Source organism: Vanellus vanellus (assembly GCF_965231255.1).
Source record: "Vanellus vanellus genome assembly, chromosome: 5".
Taxonomy (NCBI): domain Eukaryota; kingdom Metazoa; phylum Chordata; class Aves; order Charadriiformes; family Charadriidae; genus Vanellus; species Vanellus vanellus.
Window position 1 is genome coordinate 9,910,822 of NC_138910.1, and position 23,851 is coordinate 9,934,672.

Below are 23,851 nucleotides of genomic sequence, written 5' to 3' on the forward strand. Positions count from 1 at the left end.
TCTATATGCTTAGTGTTTGTATAATCTATTTTAAGAACTTGTTCCATGGTAAGGTATCATATCCATATAAAAATAAGTTTATCCATGCGTAAATTAGAGAAAGGACTAATGCTAGATTGTTAATTCTGCCTCCTTAACGTCAGGCTTGAGAGAAATTCGCCCCTCTCAGCTTGGTAGCTTTGCTCTGCAAGTGAGACGGATAGCTGGTTCCGGGGAAGGAGATAGAGCTGCAACCATTGCTGAAAAAACCTATTTCCCTTCCGCCTGAAGAAAACCGGGCTTTTGGCTATAAGTAAAAGCCTGAACTTTGGCGTCTGCATGAATTTCTAGGACACGTGGGAATATCTGGTAGCGACTCCGTCTCAGCCGCCAGGGCTGACGGGCTGCTGGCAGCCTCTGCTGGAGAAGCTGCCCCTGCTTTGGTAGAGAGCTCGAAGAAAGCCCTGCTTCGCGCGCACTCGCTGCTTCTGTGCAGGGTAACCCATCGCACGGCGACCTCCACGCACCTCCAGGCAAACTGCTGCCACTGCCCAACTGGTGAGTAAAAAGCTTGACCCGTTGCCGATGCGCTACCCTGCAATCAGAGGAGTGATTGAGTGTGGATATGCCCACGCAGAGGGCCTCCGTGGAGCACCTCAAGGGAAAAAGTGGAGTATTTTTCTGTAATTTAGCGGCTTTTCTCTGCCTGTAGTGTTTGAAATGATTAAAGACGCACAGGGGGCCTCTCCAGCTCTTGGCGCTGGGTTCGCCGTTCAGCTGTGGGATTAGATGTCTCTGTGTTTCCACAGCTGTCTGCCATCTGGAACTAACTGCTCAGACTGGGTGCTCTGCTGAAGGCCTCAGCCTGAAATAAAATCACCTAATTGTGAAACATGTTGCAAACAATAAATAAGTGTTTTGGAAGAAATTAATTTAGAAGAAGGTTTATGAAAAAAATAGTTTAGAGGCTGACAGATGTGGAAGAAGGAGAAGGATTAGTGCTGTAGGTAGAACATTAGAGCGAGTCTCAAATTCTTCACAGTCAGTTGAAATAAATGGGATCGTTATCAAGAATTAATCTCTCACTAATCCAAAGCATTCTTGCAGATGGTTTTCATTAATTGGAAAAAACTTATTAAAATAATTAAAGAAATACTTTTGTTTTCTTTTTCATTTGGTTTAAGGCTTGATGTGATCAGCTGCGCAAAGTCTCTAAGAAAACAAAAGTCAACTCATTTTGAAGGCCATAGATTTTGATATTTATCCCCATTTACAGCATTATTAGCTAAGGTTCTTAGCTAAAAAATAATTTTAAATACTTTAAATATTCTTGGGAAATAGCTGGTGAAGAGAAGAGGTTAAAAAAAGCTTAATAATAATTTTCATATAAGATAGCATAGCCTGGTTCCACTTTGTGCCTTTTTCAATTTATTTTCTTATTGTCATGCCTGAAAGCTGTGAAAGCATTTTGGGCACAAAGCCACTGATGTATTCATGAGAATACCTGTCTGATACACAGTTAGCAACTCCTCTTGTAGCAGTTTTTGGAAGATTCAGTAGTTACAGTCAACATTTTAGTACTCATGATGTAGTAATTAGACCCAAGTGTATATTAAGAAAAGCCCTTTCACTTTTACTTGCTCCCAAATGCCTGAGTGGAGGTAAACTAGCAAGGGAAATTTTTGGTTTATGTGACGTTGCCCAAAACACAATAGACAAAGTGATGAAGTATGTGAAGTCCCCACCCTGGAAACCTTTGGGCACACGTTTAGTTTTCCTTACCGGAGTCAGGATTTTAGGCACGTGTATTTGCAAGATTGTGCTCCCAGAATAATTTTTTTGTTCTGGTCAATAGTTCTTATCCCAGTGTCATGAGTTGCTTTCTGCCTTGCAGTCTTGGAGAGTTTAAGTCTCTATTCTAGGAAAAGTAGTAGTCTGAGTTCTCTCCCAGCCACTTGCTCTCTCTTTCACTCAATTTTGAAGACCAAATTGTGGCTCATAAATTCAGCTTCTATGTATTGCTGTACTGCAACTAATCAGCAGCAGCACCCGCCACCTAAAAAACCCAACAATTTCCGTCCAGCCTTTGTGGTTTTGAAATAAAAGCTTGGCAATATATTTTAGTGCAGCATAAAGTAGAACTGTTAGGAGTTTTCTATAGATATTGTTTTCACCAGAAAGCCTTGGTGGCAATGTTTAAACAGAGCAAGAAAGCTAAAAGCGTATGAACCAAAGAAAAGGAACCTTAAGTGTTTTTCCGGGAGAAGAAACCCACTTTGCTGCTCTGTGCTTGCTCTATTTGCGGCCATTTCATAGGAAGACAAAGCCAAGACGCTTAGCTGCTGGTCAGTGTTGTACGTGCAAACGCTAGACAAAAGCGAGCAAGATCTATTCACAATCTCGTGAACAAAGTTAATTTCAAGCGGTGATCTATTACAATTTTTAGAGTTACATGCGAGGTACATTTGTACCCTATAAATATTATACTGGGAAGAAGAATTTGCAATGACTATACCTTTTAGGAATGTCTCTCTTGGCGGCATTGCTGTGGCAGTAACGTAAGGTGGGAGATTGGGGGTGGTGGCTACACGAGCTACTTGTGCTTAGTTGAATCCACGGCTTGGGTTTACGGAGAGCAAAGCAAAGAGCCTCTCGGGCCTCGGCTAGTAGCCTTCACGCTAATGTTGTCACTCCTGTTACAGCTCTGCTGCCTGTTTTGCTGCAGAAATCATTATTTTCACTCCAAGTCCTTATTTCCAAGAGGTGAAGGAGTTAATTACAGATGAGCGTTTTGCCATGGTCAGGAATGGAAGGGAATGCCGTCCTCACTGCGGGGGTCAGGCGGCATCATTGTAGGAAATGTGCCCAAAGCCATTCCTGTCGGTACAAACAGCAGTTTGTGGGCTTCATGTGGAAAATGGCACCTCCTGAAATATAACAAATATTCAAAAGTATAGATGAGATTAAATGACTAACCATAATGGCGAATCTTTCTAAGATGTTTTTACAGCCTCAGGCACAGGGATATTGATCTTTCGTAATGCTGCAGGCAGTGCAGAGCGATACTTGCTAGTGCGCCAGCCAACCCTAAATCATCCATGAGCATTTCCATGCTGTGTACTTATGTGGAGGAACATGAACGGTTGTATTTCATAAATGTTTGCAAAGGACCATAAATTCATCATTTTTAATGCTAAATTCAAGTAATGAGGTCGAGGCTTGCTAGGGCGAGAGCCACTGGGTGGCTTTCAAGTTTTTCAAGAACTTCAAAGTTTTCCAATCCATACGTTCAAGAAAAAATTGTTCTATGGGGTAGCTGTCAACGTTGAAAGAACACGTGTCACAAGTGATGAGGAGAGAAGGGAAACTTTGGATGACAGAGCAGGCTAAGAGGATTGTGGGGATGTGCAGAGGGTGGCTGTGAACTGGTTAAGGAGGGAAGACAAAGCCGCTTTAGGAAATGAATGGGGGATAAAGCCGAAGGAGCCGGCAGTCAGTGGCACAACAGTGAGTATTCCTTCTGAGATATTTACTTATCTGAAATGTGTCAAATGGAATTAGCGATGCCTACTAACTAGTAATAACGGGATTAAAGACCTTTTCATGGTTCAGTCATAAAACAAGTAGTCGTTAATCCTGTACTTTGACTGGCAACGATGGCTTTAAATGGAAGTTCTGCATTGCCGACATTAGACACTACGGGTATCTTCACCATGAAAAAGACAAACGGCCTGAAAAGGGGGGAGAGGAGCAACAATGTACTTCTGATCTTCAAAACTGAATTAGACTGAGCTCATTTAATTAAAGAAGCTTAAATAAAATCTTTTGATCAAGTAGGCTTTTTTTTGTAATCTCCTGAAAGCGGTTGTTTATATAAGAAGAGATTGTCAACTGTAAGAAATCGCTCCTCACTAAGCAATAGTCGATAGAGTGCTTCCCTCTACTTACGCTATCTGTAATTTAGTCTGAGGAATATTTTGAGTTTACTTAAATAGCAAGTACTTGGCTAAATTATTTTGGGTTTCTTGGTGAAGCAATTAACCGTGCTTTGTTATTACTTGTGTTTGTTTCTTTTGCCTTAGGAAAAAAATGTACATTTTTACTGTGGAAATATACATTGACAAGGAGTGTTTGTTGATATTATTTCAAAAGCTTGAGATGTCCATCTTTCTCTAATCCTTGTTTTCTCTTGGTGTTAATGCTGGGTCATACATCAGCTTCCCATAAATTCTCAGCTGTACCAAATATTATTTATAAAACTATAAATGTAATTACAGGTCAGTACATTCTGGATTATTCAAAATGGATCAAGTATTTTTAATTCAGTTTTGAATGCACTGCTATATTTTTAATTTAAAGAACTTTGTTCCAAGTCACCCTTGATTCCCAGTAACAGTTAAAATCATTACATTGCTCACGGTATGAAAAAAAACTCAGCTTTACTGCTTTATGCAGCAGAAATCATGAAGTGGCTACTGTTAAAAATCAAGAAATGCCATTAGTTTGGGGACTCATAGGGAAATCTATTTCAGATGGTAATTTAGAAGCAAAGAGAACAGCAGTAATAGTGATAATAATACTTTGCTCTCTGGTTAGTGTTTTCCCATATGTCGTTTATCATAGAAGTATGAGAGAATGATAAATGAGTGGGCTTTTAAAATGGTCTTTGGTGGGAATATATTTACTTCATGTTAGCAGTCCCTGGGACTCCGTATATTGGTGTACATTGATGAAATCATGTAAAAAAAAAAGTGTTTGTTACTTCTCTAGTGCTGTTAGCTGCATTTTCATAGTGTGAGTCAAGTTTGGTGCATCATAGTGATATTAGTTTGATTCCTTTGTTAAGCTGTGCAAGCACATATATGGCTATTGTAATTTAGCAATAAAGTAAAGAAAAAAGCTAGAACTCTGAGATGGTTATAGCTAAAATAAGAGTCTAGTCACAGGCATTGACAACTCAGGAAAATGAGGAATGCAGGAGCACAGCCGAAAAGGATTAAGAGCATTATTAGCAGAAACGCTAGTAGCTGTGGTTCTGCTTTTTATACCCATCTGTAGCCTTTAGCTTGTTAGTATCTCGGAAGTTTGTTATTAACCCAGACTGGGAACAACAGGGCCAATGAAGAAGTTTGGAAAAACACATACCTAAGTTGTGTTGCAGTGAAATGCTGAAAGGTCTCCTGGCAGATAGGAGAAAGCAGACATATAGCCCGGTCTGGCATGCGTCTGAGCACACAAGAATTCCCATGTCATAAAACTTCCTCCTCATCAATGTATTTATCTCCTGCCCTGTTTGCATCCCCATACTCCTCTAAAGTCTTTTATTGTTTTTTTCTCTCCTCCTCTCCTTTCTTTTTCCTCTTTTTCCTCTTTTTCCTCTTTTTCCTCTTTTTCCTCTTTTTCCTCTTTTTCCTCTTTTTCCTCTTTTTCCTCTTTTTCCTCTTTTCCTTTTTTTTTCTCTTTTTTTCTCTCTTTTCTTTTTTTTTTTTTTTATTTGGTTTATGTTTGGTTGGTTTTGGGGTTTTTTTTTGGCCTTTCTTTGTCCACTTTGTCATGGAGCCTGGAGCTCAGCCTTCACAAAATGAGTGAACTTGAAATCGTTTGCACCATAGTGAGCAGGGAAAGAAAAACGGAGAGGGCTGAGAAGTGGCAGTGAAGGAGGAAGGGACTGTCTGTCTGGTCTGTTAGTCACAGGAAAAGGAGGAGGAGCCTTGACTTGAAAATGAAGGGCGTTTATATAGCACACCCGAGGTAAACTGTTGGCGTATCAGAGTCAGAAATAACGTCAGCAAGCTGAGAAAAGTTAACAGCGGTCTGCTATTTATTTTTGCTTTTCCAGTAAGTTCCCACACCGTGATATAAAGCTGTAACTTGCATTTATGATGTGTGTACTGTGCTGTATGTACTTGCAGAAAGGTGTCTAATTTCACAGCTAGAAATACAGATGATTGTATAAGATAGAATGGAATTAATGGAAAGTTTCTTTGTCTATTCAACTGTTATAGAACTCGTCTTCTGTAGGATTCTGACGAATGTAATAATATTTCTTAAAGTGAATAGAAACATTTCAACTGGGAAGACAATTTCAAAGGAAGAATTTGGCTAGGCATAAGTATTAGAAGTTTGCTTAGTTTGTCCAAATCGATAATAAAAGGAAATATGAAGCCAGCGTTGGTGAAGACTCGTGCTGAATTGTAGAATACTATAGACTGTTCTGAGCCTGAGGAAATTCTGTATTCATTGCTGAGCGTTCATTTGTATCTACCAAAATGTTCTTTTTTCTCTCCATCCCTCTTACCTTACCCAGATTTATATTTTTGAAAATAACATCTACTATCAGCCTGATGTAAAGAGTAGCTCATTGCGCCTGACATCTTCGGGAAAAGAAGGAATTATTTTTAATGGAATTGCAGACTGGTTATATGAAGGTAAGCTGGACAAATATATCTGTTTATTAAAACAGATGAGAGATTCTTGTACAGACCCAACAGCACAAATCTATTCATTTCGGAAAATGCTATCTAAGGTTGTTTTTGCTTCTTTGCCTTCCCATTTTCTTGCAAGATTGCCTTTGTGTCTAGTCATACTTTGTATTGACTGCGGTTTTGCATATAACAATATTTTCTGAGGAGGAATGTATTTTCAACCAGAACGTATCAAATGTATTATGAACACTTGGTAGTATGTAAAAAAAAATGCTGTAGTAGTGAAATCTTGATGTGGGATTTTACTACCGACTTCAGTGGGGCTGGCATTGCAAATAAAACTAAACACCCTGTATGATTTGCTTATCTGGAATAACTCATTCATACCTTTGGAGCTATTCTGGGTTTACAACACAGGTGAGGAGGGAAACGACTCAGTTTGTTGCTTGTCTGAACAACAGTGTGGATCTGGTTACAGTTAACGCATCCCAATAGAAGGCGGCACAGAAGAATCGTAGCGTTAGAAGCAGAATTGGCTACGTTTTCTTTTTTACTGCTGGATACACAGTGAAAGGTGATGAAAGATGATAGTGCCCGGTGCCTCGCTTTTTTTTTTTTTTTTTTTTTTTAATCGGTGCCTCTCCTTCAGCCTCAGTGGTGGTTGGTGTGCTGTGTGTTATCATGACTCGGGAGAGACTCCACCCCTCAAACCGGGCAGTAATGTTGTGCTTGGCTGTAAGAACATGCCTGAATCCAATTTGAGTGTTTTGACAAGATCTAAAGGTGTCATACTGTTGCCTCAACAGTGGCTGCTACTTTTTTTTGCTTAAATCAACCTGGGCTAGACTCCTGGAAAACTTGCTGTTGCTGGCAAGCAGTGCCAAAATGGAGTGGAGGACAACTCAGTCTGTGATATCCTCTGGCTTCTGAAGCCATCTTCTGCTTAGCACCACAGAATGTTTCCCTCTGCACCCAAACTGCTTTTAACATAATGATAAATTAAAAAAAAAAAAAAAAAAAAAAAAAAAAGGGGGGAGCAGACTATCCACCTTGGTACAAGAGGTTAAAATTAATACACAACTCAGTTATTTTTCCTATGGGACTCCTGAATTTTACGGACAAATATCTCAGTGTTAACTACGCAGTTACCTGAAATATAGAACTTCTCCGAGGCAGAGTTCTGAATGGCAGCGGTTTTTTAGGAATGGTGTTATGCCATACAGCAAGGAGCTTCAATGGGATCCTTAGAAAAGGTCTATCCTTACCTCGTGGCATTGCAGTAGTTCGGAGCAGATAGCTCTCACATGGGGATTTTTTTAAAATCTTTGCCCAAGTAAACTCTGAAATTAGAATGGTAGTTTACATCCCTTAGCCACATAAATGTGTGTGCCTGATAATTACCCACTTCCAAGGTTTCGATTAATGTGTTGAAATGTTTTAATGTGGCAGCAAAGGACATCTTTGGAGTGGAATATAGTTTTATATACACTTCATATTCTTTAAATCTAACATGACTGCATGCAAATTGAAGAATTTAAGCATATATAGCTTATTGAAGTTGATATAGTATATCGAGTTTTTGCTAAAGCAAAGTGAAGTTAGTAAGATAAGAATTACAGTCATGGATGCAACAGGGCGATTTGGCTCCCATTCCGCAAGCATTTTGAGGACAGCTGTTGAGAAGAGGGCAGCCTGTGTTTCTCCTCTCTTTGGGGTGCAGCTGGGTGCAGCGTGGAGCTGCAGTGAACGACGTATAAAGAAGGATCTATTCCGCAGAACAACATGTAATATGAGTTTCTTTAAAAAACATTCCTTCCTAGTCTGCAAAGGATCATAAGGATATCATAGGATAATTCTGGCTGGAAGGGACCATGAAAGGTTACCTAATGCAACTGATCAGTTCTGTTTGCCAGGTGGTTTATTTGAGCTGTCTGGAGGGGATGGAGTAGATCCCACCTAGAGAATTACACAGATGGAAGACATATTTTAAACAAAAAAAATGTCAAGGGGTTTGTACAATTTTGGCCTCCGTGTTGATTTTTTTTTTTTTTTATATTTCAGCTTACCTGTGTGTCTCAGAAACAGTATCTGAGGTTGATGTGGATTTTTTGTCACTTCGTTCGTTTTAAAGATGAACAATGCTGTTGATAAAGCAGATGACTGTTCCTTTAAGCTTCATATTTTCATGATGAACAGAAAAAGAAAACAGGGTAACTTGGAAAGAACAGGAGCAGCTAGCTCAATAACGGCAATGATGCTTGTCTGAGGTTATGCTCCTGCTTCTCTGTGTGTGTCCATCATTCCTACAGACATATTTTATTAATTAATATTTGGGGACTGAAAGGCTTTAAAGCTTCATAGAACTTCTTAAGCTGACAACAAAACGCAGAACTCTTCATATATGCTGTGGGTGATTTTTGCCTCTTAACGCATGGATACACAGGTCTCATACAGGGCTGATTTCCAAAAGGGCCATGAGCCTGCTTCTCCTTTTTTGAAAAGGAAGCCAGGCATATTCGTCTAAATATCTTACATTTCCACATCAGCTGCTGCCCCAGTTTGTTCTTCTTACTCCCTGTCTCTACAACTATACGTGTATCTTTGTCAGGAGAAAGAAAAGCAAAAAGTGTCCAGTCTGGGACTAGAATGTTTCTGAAATGGTTTGAGAGATGATATTCATCCCAAAGCCTTCATCCTGATGCATGTTATGTTGTAAAGCCTTCCTTAAGTGATTTTGCCCATTCTTTTCAAAGTTTTTTAATCCCTCTCCCAAACAGTTGTTGTATTTCCTGACTTACAGAGAACTCTCTGGGTTCCCAGGGATGCAGGCAGGCAGGCAGGCAGTGGGCTCTTCTCCACAATATAGATGATTAAAGCCAAGGTAAAAAGGAATTCTGTCTGTACACGTTGGAGGACATCAGTCAGTGTCTGTTGGCATAGATGAATATACTGCTTCTTTGCCATTAACCATTGTTTAAGTTAGATCAGTCCTCTACTTTCAGTAGTGTTTTTAATAGCATCAGAAGCTGAGCGGGCTGAACATTGTCCAGGTAAATTTAAGAGATTTTCAGTTGAATTGAGAACTGTTCCTCCTTTTGACCTCATTTGTTTTATTATTTGCATTAGTTTGTTATTAGCATTTTACCTTACAGAAGCATTTGGGAATAGCTTTTCTTTGTGTGAATAACCTTGTTTGAATGCAAACAGTAATATTTTAAAACAAACACAGTTGTGATTTTTGCTATCTGATATTCACCGTTCATTCTCTGCTGTTCTCCTGTGTAAAAGGTTTTAGTTACCCAGCCAGGGAGAGAAGCGTGACACAGAATATAAGACTTTGAATATAGGTCCCAGCTTCATTGCACCTAACCTTAGATAATTCAACCCATTAAGCCGTTTCAAAACTTAGAGTTTGATTAGCATCTTGGAGAGCCTCCATTGACAATTTAAGTAGTTTTCTAGGTGGGCTCTTAAATTAGGTATGCAGTCAGGCCTTTGGTCCCATTAGTATATTATTCTCAATTAGGTTTCTGGCCAAATTCTTCAAATTTAAATCCAAAATGCTTACCAAACAAGTCAACATATCAAATATGTAATTCAGAAAATCCAAATCTTTTCACAAGTGGAATGCAGAAGACCTGTACAGGGTGAGTTTCTGCTTTGTTTCTTTCTAATATGAAGTGCAATGACAATAAATGTAAGAAAACATTGCGTGACATTTTGAAGAATTACTTTCATTTGGAAATCAAATAAAATTTGGATAAAAATAAAAATTTTTGTTTGGATTGTCAAGAAATTACATTAAACTGAACTTTAAAGCTGACCGTTAGACTGAGACAAGAAAGCCGAAATAACTGCACTCCAAAAATGATTACATAGATTTGACTGTGTGAGGATCTGCATGTTACCAGCTGCCCCAGCTCAGAGAAATCAGGTATACTACAGTTTTATATTAAAAGAAAAAAGGAAAGATTGACAATCCTAAAAAAACCTGGTCCAAATCGTTTCAAAATTAATTAAACACATTTAATGGAATGCAATAGAAGTAAACATATGGCAGTTACAATCATGTTTCGCGTTTAAATGATTTATTGACGTCAATGAAAGTATTCATTTGAGGAAAATGGTTAAAGTTTGGTCTTTTGATATGCCTTGTTATCCAAACATTCAACCCAGGATAACGTGAAATTACTGAAATTACGACAAATGCGTTTCAAGTAGGCACAGAAAGAACGAATCAGTGCCAGCTGAATGAACTGGAAACTATGTGATAGTTATTTTTATGGACCCTAAGGAGATCTGGTTTTGCAGAGGAACTTCTTCATTCTCACGTTGCCCACTGGTGGTCTCCAGACGGTGAAAGACTGGCATTCCTGACCATAAATGACACCCTGGTACCGAACATGGTTATTCCCAGGTTTACTGGAGGCCTGTATCCAAAAGGAAAACAATATCCGTATCCTAAGGTAAGATGAGTGTGAGTGCAGCCCCCACCTCCTCTTCCTTGTGCAGTGAGAGTATCCAACCGTATGGAAGGAGTGTTTCTAGACAGTAAGAGATGCTGAGTTTGTTCATGTTGCTTTTCAGGAAATATTAATTACTTTTTTTTTTCAGCCGACTGTAACACCTTTTGCTGGAAAGAAACTACTGGGTGAGGGAACAGCAGACAGGCTGTTTCATAGTAATTTCATCATTGATATACGGCTGGTAAAATCAATCCACCACTCCTGAGAGAAGGGTAATATGTTTGAAGGACTGCACGGAAAAAAAAGATACTGTCACAACTGCACTGGAGTCATAGACGCTGCGTGCAGAGTGCAGGGAGTTGTATAGATCTCAGTAAATTATACTGTTATTAATAAATGTGAAAGACTGGCCTTGGATAAGATAAGGCACAGTAAAATCTTTTCCTGGCCATCAAAATGAGAAAAAAAAAAAAAAAATATATATATATAAGAAAATAGAGCTATCACTGAGTTTCAGAAGATTTAGAGAAGGGTTTTTAGATTCCTGTTGGAAAGTGACAGAGCAGCCCAGGCAGGGATAATGTCTGAAATCACTCCTCATTTTCTGGGGATTTCCTGATTAGGTGCCTCCCTCGCTGCCAGTTTTCTGCTGAGCTCCAGCGCTGGTATTATCTTCCAAGTTATCGGTTTATCCACCCCTTGCGTGCAGTTTCAAAAAGCCTGAGTTCCTCTCTGACAGGATATGTAGGTCCACGTACGTGGTACTCCTTTGACATTTCAAAGGAAGTTCATTGAGGGCTTTAGGAACTATCACTGTTCCCACATTCTTGCTACTGTTTTTTGGAGATGACCCGTTATTCTTAATGTGGATGGACAGTTAGACAGTAGCAGGTACTAAGAAACAATAACATGCATGATATAATGTATTTGTGCTATGAAGTAATACTCTGAAATAATGAATTAACAGAATTTTTAGAGGTAGTTTACGTATTTGCACTGCAAAAGACCTTCAGTGACAAAGCAAAGAAAAAAATAAGGAATATTTTTAAAGTCAGCTTTGTAAACAAGAAATGAAAAATTCCATTTCGTTAGCAATTCAGCATAAAAGTGATACACAATACGACTTCAGTAATTTCATTAAAGAAAAAACATTATCTTTATTTAATGTCTCCTTTTAATACCAATTTAGCTACCCGTTAAACATCATTAATTGTTAATGAAGCTTGCGGTATAGCAACAGAGATGAAAACAAAAAGGGTTGTTTTTTTATTATAGAGTGAAACTATTGGAGAAAATTATATCCATGATTAAAAAATAAAATGACAGCCTCATCTGTTTTTGAATACTGGAACATGCATATCTGTGTACATGTCATATATGGAGACTGTATTCTTAAAAAAAAAAAAAAATTAAAAAGGCAGTTTAAATTTTGTTAAATACATTGAGAACAAAGTAAGATTTCAATGTAAAAGGTTCTTGCACTACTGTACAAATGTTTGAGGTATTATACAACATTTATGCTATTTAGCTTGCCGTGAGGACCCCGAGTGGTGGAGGAGTTGAGGCTGTTCACTGTTGAGGGAGAGGTGTGGGGATGCGAGAGTTTCCTACTTGGGTAGAAAAAGCGCCTTCGGCTGCCCGAGTCCACTGCAGGCTGGGGGAGTGTTCGATGTTCGCCCCGCTGTGACCGCGGCACCTCCCCGGCTATAGGACAGACCTTCTACTGAGCCAGAAGCCACTGCTGTAGAGCTCTAGCTCAGACCTCTCCGTGGAGCAGAGTAGGACACACCGTGGATATTCGTAGCAGAGACCGTAGGTTGGGGCGGTACAGCCCTGAATGGACACCAGCTCGGGCTGGCTGCCCACCATGAGTGCTGCCCGTGCCCCAGAGACCCCTCTGCCGGGTCTGGAGCAGGGCTGGTGATTCCAGAACTGGGGTGGTGCTGCGCTTCTGCGCTTCGTGTTCAGGGGCTAGGACGGATCTGGCCATGCCCGCTGTGAAGGCACGCTTTGGAGTGTCTCTCTACATCTCACGCTCACGCTGGATAGTAATTACTCATGGCAGCCCTCCCAGGGAGAGTACTTGGATACCACTGTGCGGTCAGTGTAAGGTCCAAATGATATACGGAGACTGCACTTGCGTCCCAAGGACTTGATCTTTCAGTGGTTTTCTTCCAGTTTTGCATTTGCATAAGCCATGTTCATGCACAGGATGTCTGTGAAAGACCACGTTGCTTTTGAGGCAAACGTAAAAGTTTGTATATATAAAAAAAAAATAATTCCAGGAGTCTAATTAAATCCATTTTCAAAACTTTTTTTTAGCACTGGTAAAAATACACAAACGTCACTTTCTCGTCCCCCATACCACTCAGAAATGAGTGGATACAGCATTCAGACTATGTTTTGAGATATTTCCAATTTCTAAAGGGAATTTGTGGGTGTATTTCAGCCAAGCTATTTTGCATTTCTAAATACCCCTGTGAAGAGCCAGATATACAGCTTTGTAGTTTATTATGATTAAATCTGCAGAATCAGTGATGTTACTTCATCCTTCCAATACTAAACAGGAGTCGGCCCCCTTGAGAGACACGCTTTGCAGCCCCCGTATCCCCAGGGTGCTATATAGTGTTGTGTGACTCCTGTGCCGTACACGACAAAGAAGCTGGAATATGATATGGCTGGGACAGGGATGGGGGGCCAGTCGCCAGCCCTGCAGAGCCCTGCCGTCTGTCTTCGGTCCTTTTGCTTCCTCTCAGGAACCTCCCTTGGTGATGAGCCATGTTGCTCGGAGAAGGACAAATCCCAGCTTCCTGTAGATCCTTAGGGTTTATCAGACCCTTCCCAGTGGATATGTATCAAACTGCCATTTTATTCCCCTTTAGCAACACCAAGAATTTTGTTTCTCTTAGAGCTGGCCTGCTGAAGCAGCTGGGTCCTGAACAGGGCCAAAAATAGAGGTTTCCATCTCAGCAAGCCGGGGAAGGAAGCCTGGGGGAAACCGCTAAAGAAAGAGGAGTAATGTTATCCCAGATACAGGACAGCTTTTTGGAAGAAGGAGCAGCAGTGTCTGGAAAAGACTTTGCTGGAGGCTGGGTTTGACAGCTGGTTTGGGAACTGGCTGTGTTTTTGCAGCTGACTTTACTGAACTGGGCCAAACCACTTCTAGTGTTGGTCTCTTGCTCTGCACGGGAAGGTCTGCCATGGGTAAAGGGCAGTGAGAGAATTACTCAATTCATACTTAATTTTTTAAACCATGTAATTCATACGGCTGTGAAATCAATTTTTAAAATTTAAGATTTTTACACTGTAATAATTTCTTGTTATTATAAATATAATGAATTATGTTAATGAGTGATTCTATTTAGCAGTCATTGATTGGGTGCCTCTAAAGCTCCTATTGTCTTTTTTTCAAAGGCAGGTCAAACAAACCCAACAGTAAAGCTGTTTGTAGTTAATCTGTACGGACCGGCACATACACTGGAACTGATGCCACCTGACAGCTTTAAATCAAGGTATATAATTTCATTGTTTTGAAACTCATGTTTAATTTAACCTGACTGTCTCTCAAGCTAACGGTTGCCTTTTTACCTCAGCAAAACACTTATCTTTGACTGGAATGCACTTGATCTCTGTTCCCGTGGCTGAACATAATGATGATAAAATAAAATACAGCTGTATTAGATTGATGCTCCTCTTAAAAATCACGGGGATCTGAGATTTGCTTATGTCTTATGTCCTGAGTAGCTCAAATTTGCTTGAACTACTTGAAATTAACAATCCTAAACTATGGTCAAAGGGGCTGAACATTGCCCTGCTTCTGAGGTTGCTACTGCTTTCGCTCCCAGCCTTTCCTTGCTGTCTGCCAACTCGTTGCCTTCGGTTTCTGAAATGAGATTGCTGAATACAGAAGTGCATTACAAACGCACAGAGCACACGATCAGGGTGTTCCCTCGTTTAGAGAGCAATATTCTGAAATTTTCAAATCCAGTAGGTTACGAGAAGTTTCATTTCTCATCATGGCTGACAGATGCGGTGAGGTGACAGAAGGTGAGATGCGATGCCACCAGGTCACATAGACTGAGAAGGGCTCTGCTGCGTTTTCGAGGAGAAACTGCTTCAGAACTGCTGAGCTAATTTAGCAGTCCCTTTGACTTTGGGGCTGAAGAACTGAGATCTGGCTGCAACTGGTGACCCTCCTGCTAAAGTTACTACCTTAAGCTGAGCTTCTGGTTATCTGTCCTCACTTGAGATGCCTTGAAAATTTTGTTTAAGGGCAAGAAAATTTTCATCCCTTCCCATATATTCCCATATATCGTATTCCAGTTTGTAGAATTGCGGTTGTGTTGATTAAATCCCCATTGTGGTTTCAGTGCACACGCTCATGATCTTCTAACCCTAAATTATTATATCATATAGGTAATAATAACAATAAAAGTGTAACCACAGTCCAGATCTGGCTGCAGTCTCAGTGCCAGGGACATGCAAATTCCTCTCTTCGCTCAAGGCATTTTCAGATGGGGAAGGACGTGGAAAGGATTGGCAACCATAAAGCTACCTCAAGCTAAAAACACCTCTCTGAATATACTTATTGGTTTTGCAGTTCCTACAAAACCCAAAAGATTTTTTGGTAATTGTTCCCAAAACAATCGAGGTGTTAACGTGGGTACTGTTTCACAACCATTGTAACCAATTTTAAGCTGGCATAGCTCTCTTCTACGCAAACTGAGGTACCCGAATTAATTGCAGGAGTAACTTAATAGTGAATTATGCCTTGCAGTTATTTATGTCAGCTGGAATGTGTACTGACTGTTAGTGAAGGGAGTGATTTTGAATGTTTTGTGCTTTTTGAAGTATTTTCTTTCTGTTGATGGGCCACTACTGAAAAACATAATAAAATCTCTTGCTGCTTACTAACCCTTCATTAATTTAAGTGATAGCTTAAGATCTGAAAGAGATTCCTTGCCATTGCGATTAGCATCTTAACTCTCTTAAACAACATTACAGTTGTCCTTTAAATGTCAGAAGTTGTGAAGAAGTGAAATGAGAAAGCAATGTGTAAGTCCCCAAGAAAAAAAAATATTGATAATGTTCAGATGTTATGGTTTCACCCGAGATTTTTCAGATTCATTGTTGCTTCCCAGCGTATCGAAAATAAAAGTGGATCAAATGAATGAATATTGGTATCTTAAAACCTTTTTTGCATCTTGAAGCTGAAGGCTAGCAATAGTTCAATTTGTGGAATTTCTTTGGTGAGCCTTAAGGTGCCTCTTTCCAGATTTTTGAGTCCTTGATAAAGATATTGTTGCTGTTTAATTGAAATAATAGTCACGTTTAAAATTCTGTTTCGCTGCCATATCAGAGACTAAGTGAAACTATTTAAACCTGGAAAAAACTTAGTTTCATCTTAATTCTGCCTATTAAGGTATAATGTCGGTGCTGTAAAATTTAGGAAGATTGTGTAGTTGTGAGCCAAGTATGCTGTAAATCTTGCATTCTGAGTCTGGATTTGAGTAGCAGTCAGTCATCACACTGGTCATCAATCCAAACGTACCGTTCTCCTTATATCTATATATATACAGGTATGAAGAATTACCTTTGAACAGGCCTTTCTAGAGTGGGAATCTTTGGAGTTTGTAATGGTTGGGAAGGTTTTATTAAAGAAGTATTAGCTTTTTGAATAAAAGTAGTAGCTACTTTTAGCGGTCAATTTTTTTTCAGTGCCTTTCTAATCAGTTTCTTGATGGAGTCATCAGTACATAGGTCATGGGAGACGTTCAGAATTAGATTGAATGGGACACCATCATATATAGTTTTATGGATCTTTCAAGGCAGAAACATTTTGGAAATACATATTGTACAAGTCATAACCAACTGCTGTTACGGGAGAGATTCACTCCTACACAGAGAAATCACACAAATGGGGAGGGAATGGGGTTTCTTTTATTTATAACTGTAAAAAGTAACATTCAGATTCTCAGCTCTCCCCAAATTGCGTGCAGTGCAGGACCTCTGAAGACAGAAACCTGTTTCTCCGCTATTTAGGCCACCTGGGAACTTGATGGAAGATTGACTAAATTCATTGTTCTGCCTTCATTTACTTCTTGTAGTGATTCTATAAAGGTGCTCAGTAATACTTCCCAATTTTTCGTCAGGTTATTCTGATACAAAGATAGCAGTAAGAGTTGTAAATTTACTCCTGAAATTTTTCTTCTGTGGAAAAATTTACCATCTACTGTGCACGGTTAATGCCACGAAAAGACTGAAAGTCTTCCTTTAAACATGTGGTTGTATTCTGTGCAATTACTGCTTCCCCCTTGGTGTTTCTATTCCACGTGTACAATTACGTTATGTTTTCTTCAGTGGCAAACATGATTTTGTACTGCTGGGTTTTTTCTTATTAGTCCTAGAAAGCCAATACATATGTACGATGAAATATGCGTACATTCTGCTCTACAGAGGGATCTGGACAGGCTGGATCGATGGGCCGAAGCCAACGGTATGAGGTTCAATAAGGCCAAGTGCCGGGTCCTGCACTTGGGTCACAACAACCCCATGCAGCGCTTCAGGCTTGGGGAGGAGTGGCTGGAAAGATGCTCGGCAGAAAAGGCCCTGGGGGTGTTGGTGGACGGCCGGCTGAATATGAGCCGGCAGTGTGCCCAGGTGGCCAAGATGGCCAATGGCATCCTGGCCTGTATCAGGAATAGTGTGGTGAGCCGGACTAGGGAAGTGATTGTCCCACTGTACTCAGCACTGGTGAGGCCCCACCTCGAGTACTGTGTTTAGTTTTGGGCCCCTCATTACAAGAAAGACGTTTAGGTGCTGGAACGTGTCCAGAGAAGGGCAACAAAGCTGGTGAGGGGTCTGGAGCACAAGTCATATAAGGAGCAGCTGAGGGAACTGGGGTGGTTCAGCCTGGAGAAAAGGAGGCTGAGGGGAGACCTTATCACTCTCTACAGCTCCCTGAAAGGAGGTTGTAGAGAGATGGGGATGGATCTCTTCTCCCAAGTAACAAGTAATAGGACAAGAGGAAATGGCCTCAAGTTACCCCAGGGAAGGTTTAGATTGAATATTAGGAAAAAATTCTTCACTGGAAGGGTTATCAAGCATTGGAACAGGCTGCCCAGGGAGGTGGTGGAATCGCCATCCCTGGATGTATTTAAAGGCAGGTATATGTGGTGCTGAGGGACATGGTTTAGTGGTGGTTTTGGCAGTGTTAGGTTAATGGTTGGACTCGATGATCTTAAAGGTCCCTTCCAACCTAGACGATCGTATGATTCTGTGATTCACACACTGCTCGCTCCCGAGTTGCAGTTGGAAAGCTAGTAGTCATCTTCTGCTGCAAATCCTGAAAAAGTGATACGGTGTGCACGTGGTCAGTTCAAAGCACTCTAACTTAAGATACCTGAAGAATCATGTAACTGGTGATATTAAGATATAAGATAGTAATATGATATTAAGAAATTATATAGGCTGCTTTTTCAAAACCCATGCTTAAATTTAGACCTGTCAGGCAGAAAAATTCCTTTTTTTTGGAAATGGCTAAGACAGAGAAAAAGTGAAACAACATATGAAAGAAGTCGCAGTTCAGTTATTAGAGTAGAGCTGTGCTTCCATACATGATGAAAAGATGTTTCTGCTAGAACTGTATTGGCTCTTGAAAGTCTCGGAGTGGGGGTCATCCACTGCTTTCCCCATTCTCAGCCACAGTGAGCAGCCTGCGTTGGCTCTGCACGGTTCCCGGCCACTACTCACCAGGTAGTTTTAAAATGCAGTATAAGAAATTAAGTCAGTCCTTTTTCTTAATTTTTCCAGTAGTATTTAAATTCCTGAAAAAATGCTAGATGTCCACATTCTCATTTCATATAAACCTGCTTTTAAAGATACTGGAATATACAGTCAGACCCTTTTGACTTTGTATGGCAAATTGAAATATTTTTTACTGATTTTAATTCATCTTTTGTAATGGAACTGAAAAAAACTTAAACAATTGAGTTTGTATAAATTCAAATAATGCTCTTACAAGCCTCATCAATGGTTTTCTTATCCACGCATTTCCAAATCAACAAAATTATTTGGATATTTCTGTACTTCACCTTTTGAATCTAGGAAGGTTGGGTTTATACTTCTAGCAGCCGGTTTATCTGAGCCTTGCTTTGGAATAGAAAGCTTATTTGATTATTTGATATGACTGGAAATGGGAAAGATCGAGGGTATGTGCAATTTGATATTAAGAAGACTGGGGTTTTCTTTCAGCTTTTCTTAGATATGCTGTACTTAGTCATTTCTTTCACGCTTCTGCCCCTGCCCTCTTCTGTAACTTGGCAATAACAATACATATCTCACAAGGTTAATGTAAAGGATTATTTCATACCTTATAGCAAATGGCTGTAATCAGCTGTTCAGCCGAAGCCCACAGGATAAAAATATGTCCGCAGACTTTCTTTTATTGAAGCTTTCCCACACAATGCCAAGGTGTTTATTGATTATTCCCTTCCCTGTTCAGTGGGAAGAAATGCGGGTTCTGCGCTTGGGCCAGGACAAGCCCCTGGGTCAGCAGGGGCTGAGATCCACCTGCCTGCCAAGCCGTCCCACCGTGGGTTTGTGTTTGGGGCTGACAGGGAGACAACAGCACCTGCTTATGGTCACCAAGGCTGGACCGCTCTAGGAGGAGTGCGGTCAGCAGACTGAGGGAGGTTGCTCTGTCCTTCTCCGGTAAAGGCAGAGCATCACCCACGCCAATTTGGGGATTCAAGGGGGACGATGAGACTTTGTCAGTGGGCTACCAAGATGGTCTCCTTGCATGGCTGTGAGGGAATGAGGAGCAGAGCTTGTTAGTCTGGCGAGGATGATGGCCACCAGCACCCATGGAAAGGGGAGCTAGAAAAGCTCCTTCCACACAAATACACGTGGCTTAGTCTCAGAAGAAAACTGCAGTATCTCCATCAGTGTATGCATAAAGTCACATATAGTATACCAAAAAACTAACAAACTGTAATTGTCTTGGCTACCTTGCAGGTCGTGTCTCGATTTGTGTTGTTCTCCATGTGTGTTTCTGAGAGTGACATTTTCTGTTAGTATCTGTAAATTCTCATGTGCTTTTCAATACACATTATAAATAGTTTAAGAATATAGTAACTATTCTAAAGCATTGTGCATGGGGCCAGTTTCTGTTGTTTACCTTCTTTGATAGCAACCTGCCAGCAAGATTGTAGAGCATAGTAGGTTGGCTTTCTTCAGGTGAACCCTGTTGTATTTATTATTGAAATCCAAATCTATTACAACAATCAACAGAAGTAAGATTTCTTTTACCATTGCCATAAATGTTAAATGTCTTCCAACTATTCTTATGAGCAGATTTCTTTCATAATCAGTTCATTGGCTTAAAGTGAGAGAAGATTTCTTCATTATAGTGGATGGTATGAAGTTGCAAAGTTTGACTCTCTTGACCAGTTTCTCATTTTTAAGTCTAATACTGTGGCTTGTTTTCCTGTGATGTTAGTCTGTCTATTTCAAATCTAAGTATCTAATTTTCAAATTTAATTAGGAATGTAACTATGCTTCCAGTGTAATGCAGTGCAAATCCCTTTCCTTTGTTCAGCTTATTGTCTCTGTTGACTTTGCTAAGCACTTACAATAACAGCCAGCAAGATACACACATATATCTTTCTGCTCACAAGCGTCCCAAAATTACAAGTGAAACAAGACGTGCTGGACATTCCTGAGTGATGATAAACGTATTAGCAAACTGTTAAACTGCCTCCATAGGACTGTGTATCAACTGAGACAATAAATAAAGGAAAACATTCTGTAAGAACGACAGATTTAAAAAAAATTATCGTCAAGCTTGGCAAAGGATGATAAACACCTTTGATATTTAACATGTGTTTTATCAGCAGTGAAAAATGAATCCAGATTTGATCAAGTTACAAGTCTTTGGAAAAAATTTAATTGCCATATGCTCAGGAACGATATTTGCTTTCTCGAGACCTACAGTCGGAATTTTTTTCTTACTGAATGTCCTCCATCCCCCTCAGGCCCCAAGTCCTGACCTTTCTTGGTGTGTAGCACCCCCTCAGCACACGTGAGATGTTCCAGCTCCTCCTGTCGAGCTGACTGCATACGTGTCCTGTTCCTGGTTCACAGGCCTAAGGGAAAGCTGTGCCTTCTTATATAATTGCCTTAGGCCGATTTAAAGCCAAGCAACAGATTTAATTACCAAATGTGGAATCAGAAGTAGCTCTCTGTTTGGTCAAGGAGCTTGAAGGCATTGCCTGATTCAATCCAACGTCAAATAAAGTGAGTGATGTGCAGGCTTCTTCCATATTGACTGATCATGGGGTGCTGTGGAAGGAGACTGCCTTTTCTGTGTTTTCAGTGTGTTCTGTCTGCTTGTATACAGAGTAAAGAGGAAAGCTCTCTCTTTGGAATTCAGAAAGGAAAACACCCTAGGGCAGATGAGAGGGAAAGACTCTAAATAAGAACTTGAATAGACCATGAAATGGGGACTGGCTAAAAAATAAAAAGGCAGGTCTATGAGGCTGGGATTGAATGAAGCTTTCTTGACAATCAGGGATATAATGGGAACCCTGAGAGCTGGTGAGATGGTGGGGATAGAGAAGATGGGTATCAACAAACGGGTTTTATGGTTCCCACGATCATCTTATAGTGGCCCTGCAGTGAGAAAAGGGATCGATAAGGAAAAACCTGAAACTAGCTACACAAAGCGTAGGAAAAAGAAAGTTAGGAGTGGGGTGAGGAGACACAGCTTGAATAAAACAACTCACAGCAAGAGAGAAAAGTCTGCTCTTATTGGGCCAATTGAATACTACAACTGGATTCTGTCTCTGCCACACAGCCCCTGTGTGATACAGTGAGTTTAAACTAACATTGCACAGATGACCGGTAATTGCGTTACTCTTTGGACATGCAGTAAATTAATCCACAGTCTGATTCTAGAAATGTTCCCAAACAAGGATGAAAGTTGGGCTCTGAACATGCAAAGTGCTGTAGAGCACCTAATTAAATGGGTATCAAATTGAGGATCTAAAATGAGTGTAAATATTTATTTAATAACCTCAGTCCTTTTTCCAGAAAGCGATTGTAATATTTTCTCTTTAAAGTGATGTTGTGAGGAAACTCAATGTATGTACAGATGCAGAGGGTCTAGTAATCCTAGTACATTTGTGTATTTGGATCCGGAGGGAAAGAGAGAGTGCTTATTTTCATTACTAGAACAATAGATTAGTTGCAAAAAAAAGCCTGATAAGTTTGAAGACACAAACTGATAACTGCTTCCTCAGAGCTAAAACAGTTTTTGCCCTGCAGGCTTCTCTGTTTTTATTCAACTGTATCAGCCAATCTAATAAAACATACGATTTTCTTCTACAAACTTTGTCTTTGTTGTATCTGTTGACCTGCAACAACAGTACTCTGTACGTGTGTATGTGCACTGCATATATGAAACAATAGATTAACTGCAAAACTGTGAATTGCAAAGAGTCATTACCTGGAAACAGTATTTAATTTCAGAAAGGTATGTGCTTCTACATTTACATATACACACACTATGCTACAGTCCTGATAAACAAGTCATAATGTAGTGAAATGTGAACATATTTTTAAGCATAGTTGATGGAAGGGGTGAAAAAAGGAACTTTTAAATGATCTTTTGCTTTCACTTCAGTGATCGAGGTGTTTGTTAGTGATGGATGATGTTACAATTTCATTTGGACTATTAATTACTATATCGTCTGGATTCTGAATGATTAAATCTTCAATTTCCATCCCTCACTGAAGTTTTTTTTCAAATGGAACAGCTCAGGCTCTATTTTGTAGAATTTGGTTCTGGGATAATTTGGGCTTTGTTGTCAGTGGATGCTGTCTTACCTTGGTGTCTAAGTACCGGTAGAGGGAGGCAACCCTTGTATACATGTTTTGGACATTTCCTTTTGGCTGTCTTTGGGCTTCAGTATGCGCAGCTGCGATGGATTTGGACAGCCTCATGAAGACACGACTGCAGAGGGAAAAGTTTTCAGCTCTTGTTTCTGGAGTCCTGCAATGGGGAGCCAGTTACCCGAGATTTGGTGTTGCACTCTTTGGTTTTTTTGTTGGATCATTGCTTTGTTGGCGGTGTCATCTGGTCTCGTGTTAGATCTTGTGTTACTTTTGGCATAAGTTTTTTCCTCCTCAGTAAGTTAAAAAGCTTTTAACACCCAAAATCGTAACTATTAGAATATACCTGAAGTCACCATTTTCAGTTGTCATTCTGGTATTCACGTGTGAAAATATCTGTCTTACTAAAAGAAAATCTGAAAGCCAAAAGCAAGTTGTGCATGTTGGGTTGTTCAGCTGTGTTCTTCAAATATGGCACCAGCCAAGGCTGGGTGAAGCTGCTGCGAATTGCTGTCTCCTGCGTATCCTCTGTGCAACAACAGAGTTGTACACAACTTGGCTGTTGGCGCTGCTTAACACCTTTGATCTAGTGAGCAGGCTTTCCAATGTTTAATTAAATATGTGTTGTCAAAGAGTAATGAGATTTCCATCAGTATTAGATTAAAAGCCTAATTTTATGCAAGCTAAGACCCTTCTTTTAAAGGGGGGCTGAGTTTCCAGACAAGTTCTCTCCACCGTTGCACATAACTCAGCTGGACTGTGAAAGCTGCCATGAATAGAGGAGTGAAGCAAATGGCCCGGGCGGGATGACAAGCTGCACCGCGTCTTCCTCTGTAACATCCCCAGTCTGACGGCCTGGCAGGATTTTGGGAGGAGGGAGGCAGGCACTCTGTTCCATCGGTCTGCACCCAGGAAGCTTCCCTAGCTCGGCCCTCCCGCGGGCTCCCTGAGGGACAGACCGTTTGTCCCGTATTATGAGCTGTTTGGTAAAATGGTAGCTGACACACACTGAGCAGAAGTCCCATTATAAACACTTGTTATTTTATAGCAAGTGACATTTTAAAGTGGTCTTGCCTGCCCCCCGATATT

At 40.3% G+C, this 23,851-nt stretch overlaps 1 protein-coding gene across 3 annotated transcripts in view; it reads left to right on the plus strand.

Moving 5' to 3' along the window:
• Positions 1 to 23,851, plus strand: part of DPP10 (dipeptidyl peptidase like 10) — a gene marked incomplete at its 5' end in the record, with an annotated part of 567,722 nt that overhangs the window by 506,630 nt on the left and 37,241 nt on the right. For all 3 annotated transcript variants that reach the window (XM_082483840.1, XM_082483841.1, XM_082483839.1), the window contains 3 exons: positions 6,287 to 6,407; positions 10,716 to 10,870; positions 14,285 to 14,382. In XM_082483840.1, coding sequence (XP_082339966.1) covers positions 6,287 to 6,407; positions 10,716 to 10,870; positions 14,285 to 14,382 — 374 coding nt within the window. The remainder of the gene's footprint in view (positions 1 to 6,286; positions 6,408 to 10,715; positions 10,871 to 14,284; positions 14,383 to 23,851) is intronic.